The sequence below is a fragment of the Anoplopoma fimbria genome, chromosome 16, assembly GCF_027596085.1.
Source record: "Anoplopoma fimbria isolate UVic2021 breed Golden Eagle Sablefish chromosome 16, Afim_UVic_2022, whole genome shotgun sequence".
NCBI classification, from domain to species: domain Eukaryota; kingdom Metazoa; phylum Chordata; class Actinopteri; order Perciformes; family Anoplopomatidae; genus Anoplopoma; species Anoplopoma fimbria.
This window is the reverse complement of record NC_072464.1, coordinates 2,424,791-2,448,399: the sequence shown is the minus strand read 5'-3', so window position 1 is coordinate 2,448,399 and position 23,609 is coordinate 2,424,791. Positions and strand designations below refer to the sequence as shown.

General features: G+C 40.1%; 2 protein-coding genes across 2 annotated transcripts; both read right to left on the bottom strand.

The window, feature by feature from the left end:
• Positions 1-166: 166 nt before the first annotated feature.
• Positions 167-11,457, bottom strand: slain1a (SLAIN motif family, member 1a). The gene is made up of 9 exons (XM_054615773.1): positions 10,972-11,457; positions 8,513-8,649; positions 5,975-6,091; positions 4,559-4,654; positions 4,276-4,425; positions 2,883-3,221; positions 1,843-2,031; positions 1,327-1,660; positions 167-462 (listed from the first exon to the last, which is right to left on the bottom strand). The coding sequence occupies exons 1-9, from the start codon at positions 11,418-11,420 to the stop codon at positions 387-389; spliced, it is 1,887 nt and encodes a 628-aa protein (XP_054471748.1). The 5' UTR covers positions 11,421-11,457; the 3' UTR covers positions 167-386.
• Positions 11,458-14,663: 3,206 nt separating this feature from the next.
• Positions 14,664-20,294, bottom strand: scel (sciellin). The gene is made up of 16 exons (XM_054615734.1): positions 20,237-20,294; positions 18,886-18,955; positions 18,646-18,702; positions 18,475-18,546; positions 18,045-18,080; positions 17,902-17,949; positions 17,742-17,813; positions 17,592-17,654; positions 17,169-17,240; positions 16,990-17,058; positions 16,835-16,885; positions 16,134-16,202; positions 15,749-15,823; positions 15,622-15,657; positions 15,483-15,530; positions 14,664-14,736 (listed from the first exon to the last, which is right to left on the bottom strand). The coding sequence occupies exons 1-16, from the start codon at positions 20,292-20,294 to the stop codon at positions 14,664-14,666; spliced, it is 969 nt and encodes a 322-aa protein (XP_054471709.1).
• Positions 20,295-23,609: the final 3,315 nt, after the last annotated feature.

Sequence of the window (23,609 nt, the reverse complement as noted above, 5' to 3'; positions counted from 1 at the left end):
TTAGTCGTATGAAATCATTAAAAGCTTGTACAAAAGCGCGGGCTGTCTTTCCCCTAAGCTTTAACCATCCACAATGACAAATAAAATAAAAAAAAACACATATCAAAGAAGATCCAGTTCACACTGAACATCAGTTCAGTTATGATCAGAATATTGCCAGGTTGTTTCATCGTGTGTCAGTCTCTGTTCTAGCAGGTAGTAATGTGAAGGTCCAGCCTGCTGGACCCGTGCTGTTCTCAGTCCTTCAGTGAGGAGCAGTGGCCTTTACAAATGCTAACAGTCACTCTCTCTTGGGTCATAGCCCAAGACTGGGCCCCTCCTGACGGCAACATTTTAAATCAGTGTGTCACCCTGTGATCCCTCCTCAACATCCGTTTCATTTGGGTTCAGTAGCAGCCGTCTTTCCAGCTGCCATCCCTCAGGGCGGACAGGGCAGCCAGGCTCTTTGGAGGAGTCAGCAAACTGTGGAGAGAGAAAAACGAGCTGATTAAAAAACTGATGAAAAGATGCATCATCATCCTCAAGTATAATAAACACATTGATTAGCTTGTGGAAGTTGGACCTCTAACTATAGCACCTCCCTCAGGACAATCAGTATTATATTTTAACCCCTGCACTTAGTCCCAATTCCATACATCTTTAACATTTTTACAACACATAAGAAAACAATGAAAAAAGCCCATCTCAATATCCTAGAGCACAAGTTGACATCACTAAATGCCTTTTTTTGTTCAACCAACTACCCCCAAAATATAAAATTTACTCTAATTCAAGAAAAATGAAGAGGATTGCTGATTAGTTTAAAACTGATCAATTCCTTGATTAATCAACAAATAATACAAAATAAATCTTAGTATGAATCTTCTACTAATCTTCTACGTGCTGGTGTGCTATATACATGGACATTATATATACTATATATACTATATCTTTATAATGCTGTTTTTTCAGTTAGTATGCAAGACATGAACATTCAACATTGAACATATTTAACCCTTTCATGCTGAGGTAATGATACAATATGCAATGCTGGACGTCAATCACGTCAGTCACTAAAACTGAACAAAAACAGAAAAGTTAAGTGTGTTTTGTAAAGTGTTGCTGGAGCTGTTTTACCACATTTTGCAAAAATCAGGGTTTTATTTTTTTACAAATACTGACAGTTTGAGTTTGCTTGTCACTTTTCAAGTATGTACAAGTTGTATAAACGAAACATGTCTAAGAGAGGTATCGATATGGTTTTGGGACGCAGTTTCAAACCCAGATTCAAAATGCAAAAGCAATAACTTGTGACATGTCAAACGGATGACTATAATCTGCCCGTACCTTCGTGTGGGCTGGGTGATTTTGCTTGGACGTGGAACTCCACTGGTCCCGACAAAGGAGGCCGGGCGAGGGAGGGAGCTGCGGGTGACAGCTGGCTGGTGGCCCCCGGCTTTCAGGGGCTGCGGCACCAAGCTGCTGCTCGGTTTGAGGGGCTGAGGCGGTGCGCCGCTGCCGGGGATGGAGTGCAGACTGATGGAGGTGGAGAGGGAGGTAGAGGTGGGGCCCTGCTGCACCGTGGGGCTCACGTAGGCCGTGGCTTTTAACGGGTTTCGGGGAGTGGTGGGGAAGTTGCCGACGCTCTGGACCCGCTGGGTGAGCTGGCCTGGGGATGGAACTGCAGCACAGCAAGAGAGCAAGTTAGATGACAGTGAGTCTGACATCGGTGAGGGGACTGCAATGACTGCATTTGAAACTTTGCGATTGCCTTCAGAAAACAGCATTCAACATACGCTCATGAATAGAAATGAGCCGTGCGTGGTCATTTCTATTCATAGACTTAAAGCAAAAGAGTCTTACTGGAGGACTGGAGCCGTGCAAGCCCACTGGAGGAGTCAAAGCTCTGGCTGCTCCGCAGGGAGGATATCGTTGGCAAGGAGGAGGGGCCGTGGGAGGGCGGGTTGATAGGGGAAGCCAGGCATGGAATGCTGGGAACACTGGGCATGCTGGGAGCTCGGATCAGGTTGGGCATGCTTCTCCGTAGCTTGTCTATGCAACCAGATGAAACATTGTGGGTGTCGGCTGAAGCTTGGGAACTTGTTACTCAATATTAGTTAGTTATTATTAGTTATAATAGTTTGATAAGTCACTTCTTCCGGCCAAGAAATAATCCTGCACATAATTTAAGAAGAAAGAAATTCAACACCAAAAATGATTTAAACTAAAGTTAATAAGTGAGATTTTGAGGTGCCAATAGATGGATTTTGTTAGCTATGGACAGAGCCAGGCTAGCTGTTTCCCCTCTGTTTCCAGCCAATATGTTAAGCTAAGCTAGCCTCCTATTTACTGTACAGACATGAGTGGTGTCAATCTTCTCATCTAACATTCTGTAAGAAAGCAAAAAATTAACATTTTCCGAAATTTCCAAAAGTATTCCTTTCATTCCTTCTGATGTACAGTACCAGTCAAAGGTTTGGACAGACCTTCTCATTCAACTACTTTGAAGAATCGAAAATATAAAACATATTCTGCTTTGTTGAGCATTTGTTTGTTTACCACATAATTCCATATGTGTTCCTTCATAGTTTGGATGTTCTACAATGTAGAATAAAAATAAAGGAAAACCATTGAATGAGAAGGTGTGTCCAAACTTTTGACTGGTACTGTAATTTAACCCGAAAAAATGCATGCATGCTCCTCAATTTGACATCTGTCATGTAATTGATAAAGAACCTAACTGAGAATGCTTTTTAAATCCTTTGACCAAGAGCACTCCTTAAATCCTTCTTGGAAATATTCTGGTCAGAAATTAGGTAAACTTAAATGTGGCTAATTCTGTCAGTTCCAAAAAATCAAGGACAGCTTCAAGCAAGTGTAGGTGGTCTTCATGAAACACTCACCTGTGCTATTCCTGTATACTGTGTGTGTTTCCGCGGTCAGGCTGGGGGGTCCAGAGTACTGGGAGAGTCCACTGAGTGAGAACTGAGGTGCGATTGAGCTGCGTCTGCAGTCTCTGATACTGGAGAAGGTGTGCGAGTGGGGCAGGCCGCCCCGATGCATAGAGCCGGCGCCGAACAGTCGGGGCTGGGGAGGCGGGAGCTGGTCGTAACCCTCGTCCTCGTCCTCGTCCTCCTCCTCCAGATCCATCTCGCTGCGCCGGAGGGAGTGTAAGGAGAAGCTGGCTCTGCGCCGGCTGACTGTGGGGGTGTGCGAGGTAGAGGCGTAGTCCTGTCGGAGACCTACAGGGTGACAGATCGATGCTTTTACCCGAGGAAAACGTGAACCTGAACCTCATTCTGCAAGGCACCCCTCGTCCATTACTCTGTGATTCATCCAATAGACCAGACGGATACTTTTACTCTGAAATCTCCTGCATAATTTAACAACACACACACAAAAAATATATTACTGTCAACTCAAGGTCCAAGGTCCAACATACATCAGAAATGCAAAACAGTAATCTATTTCAGTCTCTTCAGAAGGTTGTGCATCATTGTTTTATAATGTCACTGACTTGTATTAGCAAGAAATAAAAAACACCATCATTGTCACATACAGTCTTCACAAATATGAATAGTGAGTGTGAAATGGCACAGCCAGCCAGAGATTCAACATGTTTGCACGAAGCGAACCTGTCTTCACGTCAGTTTCTGGACCTAAATGGACCCGCCTCTGGACAAAATTGATCCAGTGCCTTAAGTGTGAATATGGATTAAAGCAGGACGTCTTCTCCACTCTCCTTGGACACCAGGACGGCAACTTTAGAAGAAGCCGAGCCGAGCTGTGTGTGTCGGGTTTGAGTTTGTGCATGTGTCCAGTCAGAGAGAAAGAGAGAGGCGAGTGTGCTGTGCATTTCCTGTTGCAGAGTGTAATTGTAGCGTTGTGCAGTTGTTTGAGTGGCGTTATTGTTAACAATATCAGCCTTAGTGATATGTGGATGGACGGGACCCCCCCGATAACACAGGGTATCCGTCACACTGTCTATACTGATAAGCAGCAATACAGGTAAGTAAATAAGTATCTTTGAATTTTGGGTGAACTGTTCCTTTAAGATACAAAAACATAAAAAGGATAGAAAAATCAGTCATCAAGGGGCAACTGTAAATTCAATAAAACAAGATCCAGACAAACGTATGTTAAGAAATGGACTTATTATGACGTAGTTTCATATTAGGGATGGGAACTTGTCAAATGTGAAGAAGGCCTGGCACTCAGACCTTTTATATACTTTTTTCATATTATGTGTTCCATAAATGTAGTATGATCTATAAGACATCTCCACAGCCGACTCACTCTCCTCCTGAAGTCGTGCCATGACCTCCACGTCTGTCATGTCCTGCAGTTTGTAGCTCATGGAGATGGAGTCGTCCTCCAGCTCTGACACACCCACCTCACTGTCCAGGGAAGACTGGGGGCTGATGGCCGCATGTCGGCGGCCCACGTCTAAAAAACATACAGGGGAGCCACATCTTAACCACCAGGATGCCTCAGTTTACTGCATGTGATACGAGTGTGAAACTGCAGAAATCAATGGCGGAGCAGAGAAAATGTATTCAGTCAGTCAGTGAGGTCTTACTGTGGAGGGTGGAGTTTGATAAGAAGGTGGGAGCTCTGTCACTGGGGCCGGCCCTGAGTGGCTGGAGGAAAGACTGAGCACACGATGGAAATGGAGCTGGAAGGAGAGAAAAACACAGAACACGTTCAATGGGTAACATGCCAATCACAGCTCAACTCACTGACATTAGTGTAGATATAAAATATGGATGAACAGGCAGAGCCTTTTTTTTTTTCTGGTGGAGTTTGAGCTTGCTTGTCTCCATCTGTCCATGGGTATGACCTGATAATCTCCTCCCCCGGAATCTGATGTAATCTGATTGTAAACTGCAAGTAACAGGCTGTTTAAGAATCTGGGTTATGTTCACACAGCGAGCTCCAAAAGTATTTTGGAAGCAACAGGGGCTTTTGGCTCTGTGCTCTTATTACTTTGGATTTCAAAAGGATTTGAAAAAGAGCAATGAGGTTAAAAGTGATAACCGTTAATAGATTTGAAATGTAATGCAAAAATGTTAGCTAATTAGCCCTCATTTGTACATCCAATGATTTGGTTATTTGCTATTTTTTTAAGCTGTTAGATTTTAAAATGGGGACAGAAGAAAAGCAGGCTTGAGGCCCCACACTGGCAGGATAACAGTGGGTGGGGGAAATGAAAAAGCAGCGCTGTTCAGAGGCCAAACAGATCCGATTGTGGTTGGCCAGAATGGTACGCAAAGTACACCAGAGGCTCTTGGAAAGGCCTCTCATTTTGCAGGTATTTGCTCATAAACCAAAGTACTGGACAATTATAAAATGTTGACCTGATGTTGGTCCTAGAGGGGGACATGTACAGCTGTGTATTTAATACCAAAGTTATTAAGATAGACCTTCTGGACTCCATGAATGCCTGCATCAAAATGTTGTGCCAATCAATCAAATAGCCATCAAGAAATTGAACTCAAAACCAGTCTTGCACATTTAATGGCATCATTACGGTAAAAGTCTGGAGATACACCAAAGTTATTAAGACACACCATCTGGGAACCATGTGTTTGTGTCCCATTCATCTTATAGATTTTAAAACACATTTTACAGGATAAGTTAATAATTTGGACTGCTGAGGAAAAGACCACCTCATTCATCACATCATCCTCTTGGACCCATGCATGTCTGTACAAAATATCATTGTAATAAATGTAATAATTATTGGGCCAAAGAGGTGGACCAACTAACAGACAAGCATTGCCATCTGTAGAGCTGGACTGCATGGGTACAAATAAGATGATAAGAAACATAACAACAGTTTAATACTAAACTACTGACCTAAATGAGCCATCTGTTGTAATAAATGAGCCGTTGACCAGTTCCCTATCGATTAAACGATCAATTCTCTGAGTGTTAGAGTGGCTCTTTGGTGGCTAGCAGTCATATATGCCTGTGTAGTATCGGTTTGTGTTACCTGGGGCCTCGGTTGGTGCAGCAGGTTTGGTGTAAGGCAGCACGGGGCAGCTGAGGGTGGAGAGTCCCTCTATGCAGCTGTATGGACGGACCGAGGAGAATCCTCGCCACCGCTTAGCTGGACACAAGATCGTAGCGAAGGACATGTTAGACAGATTGCTTTACCTTGTAACAGTCACATACAAACCCCACACGCACGGAGCACATTGATTTGATTCCGACTCTCTGGCCAAAATGTTAATCTGCTTTTTACAGATCAGTATTGATGTTTTAAATGATCGGGTCACGGCTCGGACAGACCAGGCTGATACGGTAAGACGAGGTTTAGCTTACCACTGTGGCTTATTGGGCTAAACTGCAGATCTTTTTTTTTTTTGGAGGGATCTTAGGATAAGCAGGGATTGTGCATGTAGGCTACATCGCATTCCCAAAATCAGAATTAGATCTTCTTTGGGGGTGTGGAGGCATTTTTTACTGCTTCAAATATTTCCTGCTCTATTCATATCATGGTACACACTGTTGTAACATATACTTTATGGAGGTTTATTAGCTGTAACTAATGGCTTAATAAATTAAGTTTAACGATCATTTATAAACCACTCATATGGAAAGCTTGACACCAGTTGATTTTGGGTTGCCAGGCCCAAATAATGTCCTTACAAATGGCTCAATAACTATCTATTAAGCCTTAATAAATGACAATTAGTTACAACTCTGAATGCCTCATTAGGAAGTGGTATTCTTCTTTTACACTAATCAATGCTGGCCAGCGTTTGGCTTGGAATGAAATGACTGACATTACACGATGTGTTCCATGTGTCAGCACTGAGTTCACCCCCCCCCACTGATTAGTAGTCAAAGAGGCACACACCTGACGGAGTGGAGAATTTTGGCATTCCCGACACAATTAGGCTCAACTGCTAATGGACGAAACAAGCATTCACAGCAAGTTACACAAACAACAGCTACCGGAGCTCAAAGACAAGGACGTATTCATGACCCCAGAGGAGGAGAGCCAACCGTCACTGAATGCAGCTTCTAGAGAAAGAAGAGGACCTTGAACTGACACACACACACACGCACACACACATGCACATAGACGCACACTAATGAACATCCAAACAGACACTAACCAATCTGCCTCATTGAATCACAGTTTGGACACTACATGAGTGTGACTGATCTGAGAAAACTCTTCTTTAAATATTAATCACTGCACACACACACACACGGGCAAGTACACACAGCATATATTCATGCATGCAGCGTAACAGTACAAGAGTCTCTTGTGCAGACTGTTTGAGCCGCGACGGCCGAGCAAATCAGCCTCAAAAACCCAGTTAATGTAAGCATGGTTTCTATGGCAACCATATCCCTGTGTGTGAGGGTATTAACTGTATAGCAGCGAATCCGAAAAAACTATGTCAAGCAGCAAATGTCATTCAGTAGCAAACTAGAAGGGCTTTTTAAGTGTCGCCCTTATGTGTTAGTACGGTAACCATTAAATCGTGGTATCCAGGTGTGCCGTGAGCGCAGGTGCGTCCTCAGCTTGAGTTATGTCGTTTTTAGCCAAAATAAATAAATAAATACATGACGATAAATGATGTAACAACACTCTATGTGAGGAAATGAAATTGCAAAGCTGTAATGCAGTATCTTTCTCACGTCCTCCGTAACCGATGATTAGATCGAGAAGCTTAATCCAGCAAAAAAATCCTCATCATGTTCAACAGTTGATACAGAAATAACAGATTTGTGTGATGTGGAACCTGTATAATGTTACAAAAATGAACACAGTGGCTAAATAGCCAGGTTTTACTATGTTACTTGTAAATATTGAATTTAACGGAATAGTTCAACATTTTGTGAAATGACTATTACTTGCTTTCTTGCCGAGAGTTTGATGAGAAGATAGATACCACTTCCATGTCTGTTTACTGAATATGGAGCTACAGCTAAAACATGATTTGGAATTTAATATTATTTTCTTTTCTTATGAAATGTTTCAACATTCCTTTAAAAAGTAAAAAAATATGTGTATGTTGATGGTGCAGTGTGATGGTGATACTACAGCTTCATAATCCCCTCTGCTCTGTTTCCACTTAACACGGTGTAATGCCATCCAACAGTACAGCATAAGTTCCTCCAAATGGAATTGTTTTTTTAAATATATATATATATATATATATCAGCAGAGTAGCAAATCCCTTAAAGTGATCTTAATTGTTCTCTGGCGATAATGAAACGTGTAAATGGGAGACCTTCCAGCTACCACAGAAAATAATCACTCTGTGGGAAGTCGGCTGAGGTACTTAAAAACCCATAAATTTAAAGAGAGCGAGTTAAATGGTTGGGAGCGATTGAGCGGTGTGCAGGGAAATGCTCCCACGGCTCAGTAGCTGAAATCCTGTAGCACGTGGAGACATTTCGTGGGTGAAGTGTGTCACAGCTTATGATCGCACATCAGCAGCCGGAAGGACAGATGTCCAGATGTGGGCTCAGTTGAAGGCCGTTAATCTGAGTGGTAAATACGCAGTACCTTGGTCCAGCCTGCGGCAGAGGGTCATCTTGGCCAGCTCCGCCTCGGGCCCCAGGTGGTCCAGTACCTGCCTGCACCACTGGAGAGGGCTGAGGACACTCTCGCCCCACAGCCTGGCTCTGGGACTCATGTACAGCCTGCAACGACACGGCACAGACCACAACTCAGTGCTGACACCTTTACAGCAAAGCTCATATTGTTACTGCCTGGAGAGAACTGAGGGTAAATAAAGTAGAGGTCGCTTTATTGTACAACCTAGAGATCTGTAGGGACGTGTTTTACACTGGCAATATTTTTCAGATGCAAGCAAAGTATGACTTTGGAGAGGTAAACCCTGTGGCTGTGTAAAGGGAGCGATTTTCATAAAATCCGAATGCCAACGTGCAGTAAAAGATCAACATTTCCACAAAAAAACAATTGGCATTTTACTGGCGACAACATCAACTTTGAAAGCAACAGTGTATAATAAAAATTCTAATTGTGACAGCCTCATTGGGTGCAGTGATGTATAGGATGTGAGCATGCAGCTCTTAGATACAGGATGATCGTATCTCTTCCCTCTTGCGGGTTGTAGATGTACAGAAACAATCAGTCAATGAACAGATGAACAGACATTCAACACAGGATTAATCACCATTTGGATAATAGATTACTCATTTCATTTTTAGAATATGTGGCATCTTTTAACCACAAATGCCACATATTCTGTTTAATTCCTTGTCATAATTGGCATTTGGGGGTTTGGATACGCAAAATGAATTTGAAGATGCCACCTTGGTATTATGCTAGACATTTTTCACAATATCATTTCATTTTACACACCGGATGGTGAATCAATTAATTAATAAAATAATGAAAAAACTACTGAAAATAATTGCTCTTTGCAGCACTAAATACTTGTATCTTGGCCAGACAGAAACGAAATGGAAACTGGATCCTCTGGATGTTATCAGCGACCTGCTATCAGTGGAACGTATCTGACCCCTGAACAAAAAGGATAAAAACAAGCTAATCTGATTCAGAATTGTGCTTATAATGACAAGACTTTACAACAAATCAATAAATTAAATATCTAGGTCTGTATGACTATGAAACACTGGAATGATAGATTCCTAAAAATCGTCTTTTATATCGTGGTGAAATCAAACATCGAGATGTCTTCGAAACTGAATATAACAAGCACGTACTAACTAAACTTTCTGAGACAATCAGAATTGATAAGAATGAATCCATATTTGTGTGCATGCATGTAAAAAGTATAGCTAGAAATAGTTATTGATAGTTTATATAATTCTATAACTGCTCTATTCATTTTGCCTGGAAGTTCTTAATTAAATGAGACTTTTTATTGATTGAATTACCAGAAAACTATTTATATATACTATTACTGCTACTACTATTATATACTAATAGTTATAGTTATATCGTGATTTATATCTTTATTGACATATGAAATGACCTGTATTGTGATGTGTCACATTCAAACCAAGCAGAAGTGACTTTACACTGGACAACTAGGCCACGGTGTTACACTGACTGGGGGTCAATTATCCACGTTAAATGGAGTGAGGGTATACACTGGTGCTGCGTTCAGCTGTGCTCTACATTTTCCACCTCATCACATCGGATGTACATAAAGCCGGAGAGACGGTTCAGTAGTGTGAGATAACTGCGCTTCAAAGTAGATCCGCCTCGGGCAGAATCACAGTCTGCAGCGGGGTCATTGTTTCTAATTTCATCCCGGTGCTGTCTTACTCTGAAAAGACACCTATGCTGCATGCACGGTGCATTCTGGGATGCCCACTTGCAAATCAGTTTTTGTTGTTCTCTTTTTTTTTTTACTAAGTCACTCTGTGTGCCGGAGTCTGCAAGTCTATTCCTCCAGGAGAGGAATCAATAATAATAATAATAATCTATTAGAGGATACATGGCAGGGTAGCATGACATATATAGTATGTGTATTTATTGTCTGTGTAGTTGTATAGTATGTGTATTTATTGTCTGTGTAGTTGTATAGTATGTGTATTTATTGTCTGTGTAGTTGTATAGTATGTGTATTTATTGTCTGTGTAGTTGTATAGTATGTGTATTTATTGTCTGTGTAGTTGTATATAGTATGTGTAGTTGTATATAGTATGTTTATTGTCTGTATTTATTGTCTTGTCTGTGTAGTAGTTGTATAGTATGTGTATTTATTGTCTGTGTAGTTGTATAGTATGTGTATTTATTGTCTGTGTAGTTGTATAGTATGTGTATTTATTGTCTGTGTAGTGTAGTTGAGCTGCTGCAACACTTGAATTTCCCCCATGGGGATCAATAAAGGAATATAATAATGTAACAAAAAAAATGTGGCTAGTTGACCATCTTGTGGCCTGTGAATAAGCTATGACAGTCAGAGCAACAACACTGATTTTAACAGTAAATGCACAGATATGAACATGTCTATGTGCGATGGTTACCAGCTATCAGGCTCTCCGACGGGGAGCACGGCGAGGTCCAAAACATCAACCTCATCCATCACGGTGGTGGTGGAGGCTCCTCCGTCCTCCCCAGCGGAGTCAGGAGACACTGAGCTCGGCTGGAAATACGCGAACAGCTCCTCCGTCGACCCCCGGGCTCCGAGGGGACATGGATGCGACTGTGCCGGACTCGGAATGCCATATTTCCCCGGGATGTAGTCACTCGGAGACGGTGCACCGCCGCGCAGACACGGCAGCGAGGTCTGGAGATGATGAGGGCCGGCGGAGCAGTTGTTTACAGCGTTCGCTCTGGTCCGCAATTGTTCGTTCTGTCTCTCCAGTTTCCGGACCAGCTCCTGCAGCTTCAGCACCTCCAGCTCCGCGTTGGTGATTTTGTTGTTGCCATTGACGTCCGCCATCATCTGGGGGTTCAACACCTCTGCTTCCATTTGGTAGAGAGCACATTGAGGACGGCCTGCCTGCAGAGGGTCCTATTCACCACAGAGAGGGTGTCCTACTACCACACACACACACACACACACACACACACACACACACACACACACACACACACACACACACACACACACACACACACACACACACACACACACACACACACACACACACACACACACACACACACACACACACACACACACACACAGTGATGCTGCTGCCTCTGCTGGGATGATTGCACAGCCTCCATCTCATTGGTTAGCTGCTTGCAGTTCAACTCCCATCACACCACTGCTGAGGAAGTATTTATTATGGACACACTAACACAGAGTATTAAAGGGAATCTATTTTATTTATTTGACTGTTTTGCGTTTTTATCTATTCAAGCATGTCTTTTTAAAGTTATTTTTGTTACTATATTAAAAATCATATTCAGAAAGAATATCACGATTGATTAAGATATGTCATTTTCTTTAAGTGACATGAAAATGACATATCTTAATAATTTATTAGTGCCAGATATTAATGTTAGTGGGACTTGCTATTCAATCAACACAAACAACAACCAGAATCTCAAAAATGTTTTACATTGTTGGATTGCAAAAATATATATTAATGTAAATGTTTAATTGTATTTTATTCCCCTAAATCACATCTAAATGCTTTTCAAGGACTTTGCGTTGGAGTAATATAAAACCATTCAAACATTTAATTAAAAAGCCAAAAGGTAGTTTACCCTATATACATATATTTCATCTAATTAACTAAAACCAAGAACAGGGCAACTGAGTACCAAAAGAACCGACACATTTTTAGATACAGATATAATGATTACCTTTATTGCACACAGAAAAAGCCCCCGGCCCTAAATATTGTAATATCTTCTTTCGTACAACACAGTCCCCATAAATGCTGCAATCTTAAGAGAATATCAGAAATGCTATCTCAAATTTGTTGGAGGGGTTAGATACATAGATAGCAATATCATGATGTCAACATCACAGTAACAGAAAGCTGCAATGGTGTTAAAAATGTATATTCATAATGTAACTGTCATTCTTCAAAACACCCAGATAAAGCTTTGTCAACTTGTTAAAACATGAGTAGGGGAGAATCCATGTCACCCAAAACACACTGATAAACAGCAATCCATTTAGTCTTTAATCACATGTGCTTCATCTCCAGTGAGGGCTTGGGAGAAAAATCAGCGTCGCCATTTATCTGTGGAATAAAAAAAATAAAAGAAGGAATATTATCTGTTTTATTCAAAGTGCTTTATAATTTTTCAGCAAAGAAAATAACCAAAAACATATAAACCTTTTACATTGATCGTTTATTCATTTATTTTATAAATATATATATATATTTTTTTTTACCTCTGGTGACCTCAAAGCAGTTATCACAGTGCACCATGCGTTTGTAGATCCACATGCTGTCCCCAGCTTTCATATGATCCAGCGTGCTGTTACACACCTCGCACTGCAGAGAACACAAACAAACAGTCACATGAGGAAAGAGGTGCACGCTGAGCAGTCGGCTGCACGCTTCTTGATAACATCCTGTTGTCGGTGTTGAATGTAAAGTACATTTTACTCAAGCATTTTACTTGAGTGTAATTATGTGATACTTTCCATGTCCTGGAGATTTCTTATTCCACTTCCAAACACCTCAGAAGGAAAATACTCCACTGCATTTATCTGACAGCTATAGTTTCTTGTTGCTTTGCAAATTAAATGCCCACTCAGGTGTTTCCAATCTGGCTGATTGGGCAACTTGTCAGGTGTTAATCGGGTAGAACAATGCAGGGAATTACACCAAACACTAAGTACTAATTAGAAATTAATGGTAGATGTTTTGACACGTCACAGTAAGAAAGTAGGTGTAAAGATACAAAGTAATGATGGTATTTTTTAAGTGTGTTATTGCGACTTTTACTTCAATAAAGCATCTCAATGCTTCTTCTTCAACCACTGCTTCTTGAAGATATTTATGGAATGAGAGACTAAACTTCTCTGCTTACTTTAAAGCAGGTAGCGTGGCAGTTGATTTTCATGTCATCCAGGACCATCTTGGCTTCACCGGTGAAGGGTTTACGGCAGTAGGTGCACAGGTCTTTCTCAAGCACCGCCCTGCACGGGACAGAAAAAAACCCCATATAGTTTCATTCTTGACCTTCAAAACAGTAGTTTGGTAGAAACAAATTTTTACCCATACTCCATACTATATTGACTTAAACTCTAGGAAATAGCCTTCTTTCCTCCAACACTACCAGCAGGTTTATCTTTCTATCTTTCAGTAAAATATCATGACAACTATTGGACGGATTGGCACAGAATATGGCACAAACATTAATGGTTCCCAGACGAGGAATCCTAAAGACTTTGGTGATCCCTTGACATTTCCTGTAGCGCCATCATGAGGTTGACATTTGGGAACTGTCTCAACTACTGTTAGATGAATTGCCATAGAATGTGGATGAATTTAAATAACTGGTGGTCCTTTAACTTCTCACCACCATCATGTCAAATAAAAATCCCAGTTGTGCAATACTTTTTTGACCAAATACTGGCAGAACTAATTCCGATCAGCCGTGATAACATTTGTGCTAATTAGCAAATGTTAGCATGCTAAACTACAGTAGTGTGGCAAACATTTTACCTATCAGCATGTTAGGACAGTGGTCATTGTAAGCTGGTTGTTGCACTTTTCCTACCTCTCAGGAGCTCCATACACACTCTTCATGGACGATGAGTAGATTTGATCAGTGTCATCAGACCTGCTGTGAAAGTTTAACAGATATCAGTTTCTATAAGAACCTGGCTTTACTTTCAAATTATGTTTGTACACCAATGTTTAAACCAAGGGGTGTTTAATATGATGGAGTACCTGTTGCTCCTGTATGGTGTTGAGGAGTAGCTGGTGGGACTGCTGATGCTGCTGTACTCATAACTATACAATGACAAAATGGAGCACATGTGATATTTAGAATATTTCTTACTTATTGTACACACGGAAAAAAAAATCATTGTGTTAGGGCTACGTTTGCTCTGCATCCTACCTGGATTCTGGTTTGGAGTAAGAGTAGCTTTTACGGTCGCTGCTGTAGTCATCACTGCATGTGCAAACAGACAACAGATTAGAGATAACAGAGAGACAGCAGACACATTTTCATCTGGTTGTACAGACAAGAGGTGTGTGTTTAAATGTGAGAGATGTAGACGATAGTATAATGATCACCTGGGGGTGGTGCTGATGCTGTAGGAGGAGGTGCGGGTGGAGGGAAGATCATTGGTGTACGAGCTGTAGCTGTGTGTCAAAGAGGCATGAATGAGTTGGATACGGTCGCAACTGAACATTGCTTTTATTTATGTATGTATTTGGTCCTTTATATTGCTATTGTAAGTCAGGCATTTCATTATAGTTTAGATATTACAATATCATTTTGTTATATCAATTGTCTCAATAAAACGGTTAATTCTTAATTTAATGGCTGCAAAACTAATAACTTCCCATCAGGCTCAGCCTTACTTTGTGTCAATTACCAAATGTTAGCATGCTAACACACTTTTTTTTTTTTAAATGCTAAAAATAAATAAAAGGTAAGAGAATAATAACTGCTTTTGGGCATTGAACTCTCTTTAAAGGTGCAGGGTGTAGAATTTAGCGCCATCTAGCGGTGAGGTTTGCAGATAGCAACCAACTGAAATTTCTCCCTTGTGTCGGAGAACTATGGTGGCTGATGCAAAAATATAAAATGTGAATGTCCCTATCTAGCGCCAGTGGTTGTTTTGTTCATTCTGAGCTACTGTAGAAACATGGCGGATGGCTCCTTGAAGAAGACTCCTTATGTAGATATAAACGGCTTATTTTAAGCCTCAAAAACACCTCAAATAAAAATTACGTATATTTGGATTTGACTACTACATTTAATAATCTGCCAACACATTTCCACCTGATCTAGAATGGTTTATAGATCGTACTTTAAATCGTACAATTTTCTTCAGATGGCATCAACCCCCATCTTTTCCTACTTGAGCAGTCAGCATGTTTACCTGGAGGTTCTGGTGGAGGATGGCGATGACAGAGATGAGCTTTCGACTCTAAACAGCACAAAAGACAATGTCAGAAGAACTGTTAACTATACTGTAGGGAACCAATGCACAATCTCAGTTATTCAAATCCAGCACTCACCCTCTGCTGTTCTCCATCGTGATGCTGCTGCTGCTGCTGCCGAGAAAATGACGACGTGATCATTTCAATGACAGGATAATTAAATGGTTGTGTGTTTTGAGAAGAGTTATTCACTGAGACATGTCACCTGAGAGAAGAAGTCTGGTCAGATCCAGAGGTAATGGATCGTGGCAGGAGGGTGTCATACAGGTCATCCTCAGCCCTGCAAAGTAACAATATTATTAATATATGGCGATCATGAGTGCATTAAGTTTATTTATTTAAAATATATATATTGATAAAGGTTTTTCTCACATAGAGGAAGTCCTTGTTGTGGTTGTAGTTGTAACACCATTTCTGGAAGGAACAAAACAAGATGAGATATTTTCATCCGACGGAGTCACGGTCACTGTAAAAAACGTCCTGCAGTAACTCGACCATCAATATACCTCATCACAGAATAGTTTTAATGATTTCCTGGTGCTATTATGAATATAATTAATTTCCTAGGCTTGTTTGAATGAAAATATTACCTGGCTGTGGAGGAGTAATCATCCTTGTCAGACGAAGGGATGAGTGTCGTGAAAAGTTTGTCCTCCGCACTGCACAGAAATACAGGTTTCATACAAGTAGATTTAAGTGTATTGAATTGAGAAAGATTGCTTGTTTTGCTTGTGAATTAAAATGTTCTTTTCTTAGAGGAATATATTCTAATCTGTTCTTTTGGAAGTTAAAGTCAGTCAGTGGCACTCAGCCCCAACCTATTGGTTCCTACTTAGTAAAAAAAACATATATAGTAAATATTAATAATATTTAATTTGTGTAAAAAAAGCTCAATTATTTCCCTTAATCAGCTGGGCACTGTGGTTTTTAGAAAACATTACTCAAACTGGAATAAATGGTTCATTTGTTGGGGACTATTTTCAGAGGTGGAATAGTACACATTTGATGCTCTGCTGAATGTTTACAGCAGAAAGGAGTTGTTTGTGGGATTGACTTAAAATACACCACAATACCAATGTTCTTCGTAATGATAAGGCTCACTGATGTGTTTTTACCTATTTTTTGGTACAATAAAGTTCACTAAGGAGTTAGTATGGGGTGAGTATAGGCCTCGGCTCCACAGGCAATACTAGTAAGTATAATCAGTTCATTGTTGGTGTTCATATTCCGATGGGATATGTTGGCGAACACAGCCTCTCCTGCATTGTACCCACTATGGGATGAAACTCACTCAGGAATGCTTTTCACCATCACAGTCTCAGTCTTGGAGACGGTTGTTTTGCTGTAGAGAAGAAAACATACCTCATTACAGAATATAATTACTGATCTTGTGGTTTTATGATCTATATTATTCATTTTAAAGGCTTTGTTGAATGAAAAAATCACCTCTCTGTGGGCGAGGAATCCTCCTTGATAGCCGAAGGGATGAGAGTGTCGTAAAGTTTCTCCTCAGCGCTGCACAGAAATACAGGTTAGATTGTAAGTGTTGCATAGGATTAAATTGTACTGTGATTCAATAACAGGTTTTTTAATAATAATAATAATAATATTTGCTAATATCTCACTCTTTACTGGTGGAAACAGAAGTCTCAGTCACTTTTGTGGTTTTGGTAGGTGAGTAGCTTGAGTACAGTGGCCTGTGTAAAAAGACGCTAAATCAGATTATGAGTGCATTTACTCAAGTACTGTAGTTAAGTACAATTTTGAGGCACTTTTACATGACTTGGATGTAGGACTTTCTTATTCCATAACATTAACTGACGTTAGTCTGGTTTACGAAACAAAATTGTTTGTTAAATATTAATTCCAGTGAGTAAAATAATTGAACAAGAAGCCAAAACAGCTAAAATGATCATATATTTCACAAAAAAGCAAAAAAACACTTTTCTATATAATGTAGGGCTCTTTTTTTTTTACAGGAGTATTTTTACATTTTTAGTGAAAGATCTGAGCACTTCTTCCACTATACAGCAGTTTATATATTTTACCCTTTGCTTGAAGACATGACGCGCTGAGTGAAGGTCTTGGTGGGACTTTTGATCACAGGGGAACTGCAGGAAAACACAGCCGTCACTAAACCGACACAGACTCAACGTGCATTAAGATGATCCACATTAACGTTCTGAGAGGTTCTCTACCTAACACTCTGGGAGGTGGTGATGGTGGTCTCAGTGGTTTTACCGTCCTTGGACACCGAAGTGGTTCTGGTGCTGAAGGAGGAGTAATACAAAACAAATTCACAAAAATGCTCAGTTCTATTTTTCCCCGATGGTTGGATTGGAAGTATTAGTTGTGTACCTTGTCTTAGGTTCCTCTGTGACAATCGTCTTGGAGGTGGTGCTTGGGCTGTGACACAATAAAAAACAAAAATCACACAATAAATGTATGGTTCTATGATGATTTTTGCTTGTGTGTGTGTAAAAGACTGGAGCTTTACATACCTGCTGGGAGAATCAGACTTCAGGGTGGAGTATGTGCTGCAACAAAGAGGCAGATTATTTAGAGGACTTCGTTTAAAAGAAAAAGATGAAGCTATATTGTACAGTTAGTCGTGTTATTCGGATGTACCTCTTGGTGTAGGAGGATGTAGTCGGGCTGGAAGGGAGGGTGCTGCTATTAGAGGATAAGCTTTATTTAGCCACAGTTACTGCTTTAAATTACTGAAACTGCCTCCAATAGGAGGGAGCACAAAAAATAAATATTATGTGTTTCCCGAGGAAAATAACTATGATAAATACTGTACCAACCCGCTCCTCAGCTCATCCTGACTTCCGCTGAATCTGCAATGACAGAAATCACAATCAAATGCTCTGCTTTTCTACATTTCTGCATCAGTATAAAAAGATACCAGAATGTTTATTAAAATATTACCTCTTGGTGAGAGCCTGCACAGTTGTTGACTTGCTCGTAGTTATGGTGGTGTTTACTTCTTCACCGTCTGGACTGTGAGCCAAAGCCCAAAATAAAAAGTCAGTCGCCACAATAGATAATAGCTTCCCATCATTTTGTTTATTGGAGTAAGAGTTGAAATGTTTGTTTTACCCAACAGTAGTTTCACTGCGCTGGCTTAGAACAGATCTGCCAAAGTTTGGGTCTCGGCTGAAGGAGGAAAAAAGGATCAGATTAATTCACTCATGACCAGAGGTGACTCAACACTCTGTCTTGCCCAAAGGAATGTAGAAGGAGGCTTTTTTTTGTTTGTTTACACACACCCAACAGTTCTGACACATCCTATGTGTATGTGTGTTTATGTAGAACATTGATTCTGTTTAGGTGACTCACTCGATGTCTTCATCCTCATCGTCCACTTTTTTGATCCAGCTGCCGTCCTTCAGGAGAGACGTGGCCTTGCCTGCAAACAAGAAACAGGAGAAAGTTGAGTGTGTCCGGCTCACTCAAGATTTAATCGAGCCTATTAATATTTGGCTCTGCCACGACAAAAAGCTTAATGTTGTGGAAAAAGAGAACAGCTGAATGGATGTTTTTAATGCTGTTTTTATGATTGCTGATTAGAATATTTGCACCTGAGGGTGGATAAATTCAACTATTTGGTTTGCCTACAACTGTGATACTCATCTTTATTAATTTATACTGGAAAAATGCATGGCAATAAAAATATATTTCAGGGTATTAATAATTGTATTTCATATGTTTATATTTATCCTTGAATTCTAATCCTTTACATTTGTTTTCTCGTATTCATAATTTTACTCGCATTTTAGTCATTATTTTTTATGGGGTCAGCCTCAAGAATTTGTCGTTATTGGTTTTATCGCTTTTCATCTATTTTATTTTGTTTTGTTTTGTTTAAGAAAAAAATATTTCTCTTTCTCCTCTGAGTCTCTAAATTGTTTTCCTGTTTACATTTCTACTGTCTTGTTATTAGCTTATCAGTTATGTGTAATAATGCACTTTGACACCTATGAAAGGTGATACAAAAGTTTCATTGATTAACTGATAGTGCGCAACTATATTCAAAGATTAAACTATTTTATTTGTCACATGCTCAAACAGTGTGTCCGGTGAAATGCAGGTTGGCATACTCTTAGAAAAGACTAATAAATAATAATGATTAGAGAAAAAAGGTGAAATAAGAATTGGAGCTAAAAATGAATATAAAAAGGATACAATCTCAAAGATAAAAATAAATTCTATAAATAAAACAAGTATTGTAAAATTGTATGAGCATCATATGACAAATATAACCTTTAAAATATTGACACAACATGGAATTTCACTTTCCTTTTTTAGGGGGTATTTTATTTTTTGATATATTTCAATACTTACCAGTTGAAAATCTGCTCATTCTGTAACTTCAGCTGCAAGTTTGAGAGAACAAGAAGAGACTACATCACATAATGAATCTACACAACACATTTAGCCACTAGGTGGTACCTTGGGCTGAGACCTTTCATATTAAGAGCATTACATTTCACCAGAGATCACTACACTAGCTTAGGAATCAATGCTTTTCTCTACAGCATATTTGTATCATATTTATTTCCTCCTCAGGTCAGTTTTGTCATGCTGGATTTGTCACTGAGTCATGCATATATATATAAATATCAACTAAAGCTCTGCTCCTCCCCACACTCACTGATCTAGCCCTAAACTGGTTTGTCTTGATCTGTACCCACACCTTCTCCAAACACACCTTTGTCAGCAAAACAGAAGGGGCGTACCGGTGACATGCCATTAGCTATTGATGATAAAGATTATGCCCTTTTGACTACATGCACTCTCCGGCACAAACACTTCCATATCATGGAGCGCTGAGGCAAATATCTACAGCTGTAAGGGAAGTCATATCTATTAATGCATCGCTCATCTAATTATCAGTCACTCAAGCCACTGTTTGATGAATACTATCAGTGCATATACAATGATTCAAGTGTTAAGTTTGTCTATATTATTTTTAGAAGTTGTTTGTTAGGACCATGTTACTGATGCCTTGAGGTAAAGAGACTAGAAAATAATATTGATTGAGCAGAATCTCTTATCTCAGGGTCTACAGTTTAGTGAGCCTCATAAAAGTAGAAGATTTACAGCTTTTGCTCCTGAGGATGACACAGTAATACTGTCCAATAACACACTGAAATCACACCTTTATCAGTGTTCTAGGTAAAAAAAAATGCTCATGTTAGGCAATAAGACATAACAGCAAGCTTAGACATGAAATCAAGTATGTGTGTGTTTGATGTAACCCCAATATCAGTTAGATATTGGGGTTACATTGTCATTGCTCAAAGTAAAGACACTCAAAAAGTACATCATTAGAAAACTTACATAATGTTTTTGTTTCTGTTTATCCAGGATTATAGCACCTTTGTGTCAAAGTACTCTGTATCACACTTACAATAATTTCTTAGCTCTAAAAGCAAATGTAAAATGTCATTATATGAACATATTAGTGTAAACTGTAAAGTGACAAAGTATTTTGAAAGAGACGAGGTACGTACCTGCGCTGAGACTCGCCGGACGGATGGATTAAAAGTCTCACAATAGCTCTCAAACACCTGCTCGGTACTATCCAGTATGCAATCACACCCCTGTCACTCCTTCTGCTTTTAACCTTAAGCAGGAGATTCCAAGGCCACCCATGGGAGTGGCTTTAGACAACAATCCAAATACTCTCTCTAGATTTTTCTCTCTCCGTCATCACCGGTTTGGCCCTAATAATTGTTCCTCTGTCTGTTCAGGGTTGAAAATGGAATTGGGTGGAGTTCTTGAAGGACCTGCAATACAACATAGGTTGTCAAAGAAGCAGGACTGCAATGTGGGTGTGGGAGCTTTTCCTTCTTTGACCTTCTGTAGCTTTGAAATGAATGGAATACCAATTAATGGAGACACCGTTTACTATTAGTCTCCTATTTTGATATTTTTTATCCGTATTCACTGTGACATAATGCCAGCAGAACTCTCATATATATTGATCTTAGGTCTAGATATAGGACTGACTTACGACCTTCAACTTGAGAAAAATGTCCTACTCCGAAAGTCTTACCCTGCAGTATGACTGCGTATTAATAAACCTTTTCAATAGAACACATGGCCAACAGTGGACTTTGCACTTTACACATGTATGCTGATAAAAGTACTGTAAGAAAAGGTGTTTTCAACAGATTAGTCATCACTGGCTTGGACATGATATATGAACTACTAACACCTTCACCTGTCAGGTAAAAAAGGTAACAAGATGGGCTACTGATGCCTGAGCCAGTCTCACCACGGTCACTCAAACTTCAACTGAAACGTCTACCAAATGGCATTTAACATAATTTACAATTCCACCTTTAGTGCCATCCAAAGGGGGACTACCTGAGTAAATTGCTTCATGACATTTATGGGAGATTTAGGGTTCCCTGATGCATAGCAGTCCAAAATCATCCGGAGTACTCATAAAACATTTAAGCGACAATCAGACTTGAAAGTCTAACTGTCTGTGACTATGGGGCGTGCCGTGTTTGGAACGATCAAAGGTATGAGAGGTGCATAGCATACAAGGGAGTGACGGCGTGATACTGAAGTGAACCCCTCCTAGTCCCGATGAGAGCACGAGAGGAATGCAGACTATCCGCACTGCTCAAACTACTACACACCAAAAGTTTAATAGAAACACCGATCTGTATGAACAAGCCCTACTGAATAGCACATTAACAAGAATTCACAATAAAGTCAACCCTGTTCACTTCACTCTAGATGAGCTAGCAACACACTCAGCTAATTTAAGGCATAGATATTAACTTTAAGTAGCAAATTATCCACAATCAAACTCAAATTTTGTATTTTTGGTGTAATTATCATTAAGAAGCAGCTGGAAAGTCCTAGAATGAATCCCTGCACTCCCTGCACTGGGTGGCGCTAGAGCTACAATGGTTGGAAATGGCAATGTTGGTTGTGCAACTCTGAAATAGATTATTCTAACAAGTAGTCAAAGCAGCAGAAATGAGTGCAACCTGATCTATTATGGTGAACATAAGGAAGTCAAGCTGTAACATTAAGAAACGCATTTCTAAATAGATAAACTAATTCTGCCCTTATTCATGAACATCATCTCTCCAATGTTTCTGAACTGAAGCACAGTAAGTTGTGTTGTGTCAGGACGACTGATGGGTTGTTGGCACACTTTCATATCATTCCAACAACCCATCTAGATTTTCTTTTATATCCCGCCTCTCTTCCTGGATGTGTGTATACCAAATGGGTTTCTCCTCCACCGGTTCATCTCATGCATGTGACACTCCTGCCTGATCTATAGCATCATCTCGGCCTAGATAACCTTCCCCTCCTCCCTCCATTAGTCTTAACAGGACAGAGTAGAGATAACCAGGCAGCCTCTGGATGTGGTCTTCAGGCTTCACAATCCAATGCCATGTATTTATATAACCTTCTACTTTAAGACGACTACGAAAGGAGGGCAAACAAATGTCAGACGCTGCTTTTCACCTCCTATATTTCCAACAGAAATCCTAATATGACAATTCCTAAATTTTATTAGTGTATATAAGAGTCAGTTGTCATCATGGATACATGCTGGCACTCTGATACTGCGTATGATAATCTCTGAATGCTTCCTGGGTTGCTATGAGGGGGAGACCGTAGACCGACCCCTCGCTTGTCATTGGGCCGCTGCGATGCCTAGCAGCCAATAAAGCACCACCAGGGCCTGTGTAGATCTCTCTCTCTATTTCCCTCTACCTCTTTCTCTGTCTCAATAGTTATGCATGCTCCTCCACACATACAGTGGGGGAAATAATTATTTGATCCCTTGCCGATTTTGTAAGTTTGCCCACTGACAAAGAAATGAACGATCTATAATTGTTATGGTAGGTTTATTTTAACAGTGAGAGACAGAATATAAAAAAAATAATCCAGAAAATCACATTATATAAAAATTATAAATTGATTTGCATTTGATTGAGTGAAATAAGTATTTGAGCCCCTACCAACCAGCAAGAATTCTGGCTCCCACATACCGGTTAGATTAGTCCTTTCACTTTAAGAAA

What these genes read in the sequence shown, in the direction of transcription:
- slain1a (XM_054615773.1), bottom strand. Translation starts at nt 11,420, where the DNA reads ATGGAAGCAGAGGTGTTGAACCCCCAGATGATGGCGGACGTCAATGGC. An exon ending in CTGCCGCAGGCTGGACCAAG is followed by an intron (nt 6,092 to 8,512) that starts GTACTGCGTATT and finishes TCTTGTGTCCAG; the next exon opens with CTAAGCGGTGGCGAGGATTC. An exon ending in TGCACGGCTCCAGTCCTCCA is followed by an intron (nt 1,661 to 1,842) that starts GTAAGACTCTTT and finishes GCTGTGCTGCAG; the next exon opens with TTCCATCCCCAGGCCAGCTC.
- scel (XM_054615734.1), bottom strand. Translation starts at nt 20,294, where the DNA reads ATGTCACCGGTACGCCCCTTCTGTTTTGCTGACAAAGGTGTGTTTGGA. An exon ending in ATGGTGAAAAGCATTCCTGA is followed by an intron (nt 16,203 to 16,834) that starts GTGAGTTTCATC and finishes ATTTCTGTGCAG; the next exon opens with TGCGGAGGACAAACTTTTCA. An exon ending in ACGATGGAGAACAGCAGAGG is followed by an intron (nt 15,531 to 15,621) that starts GTGAGTGCTGGA and finishes TGTGCTGTTTAG; the next exon opens with AGTCGAAAGCTCATCTCTGT.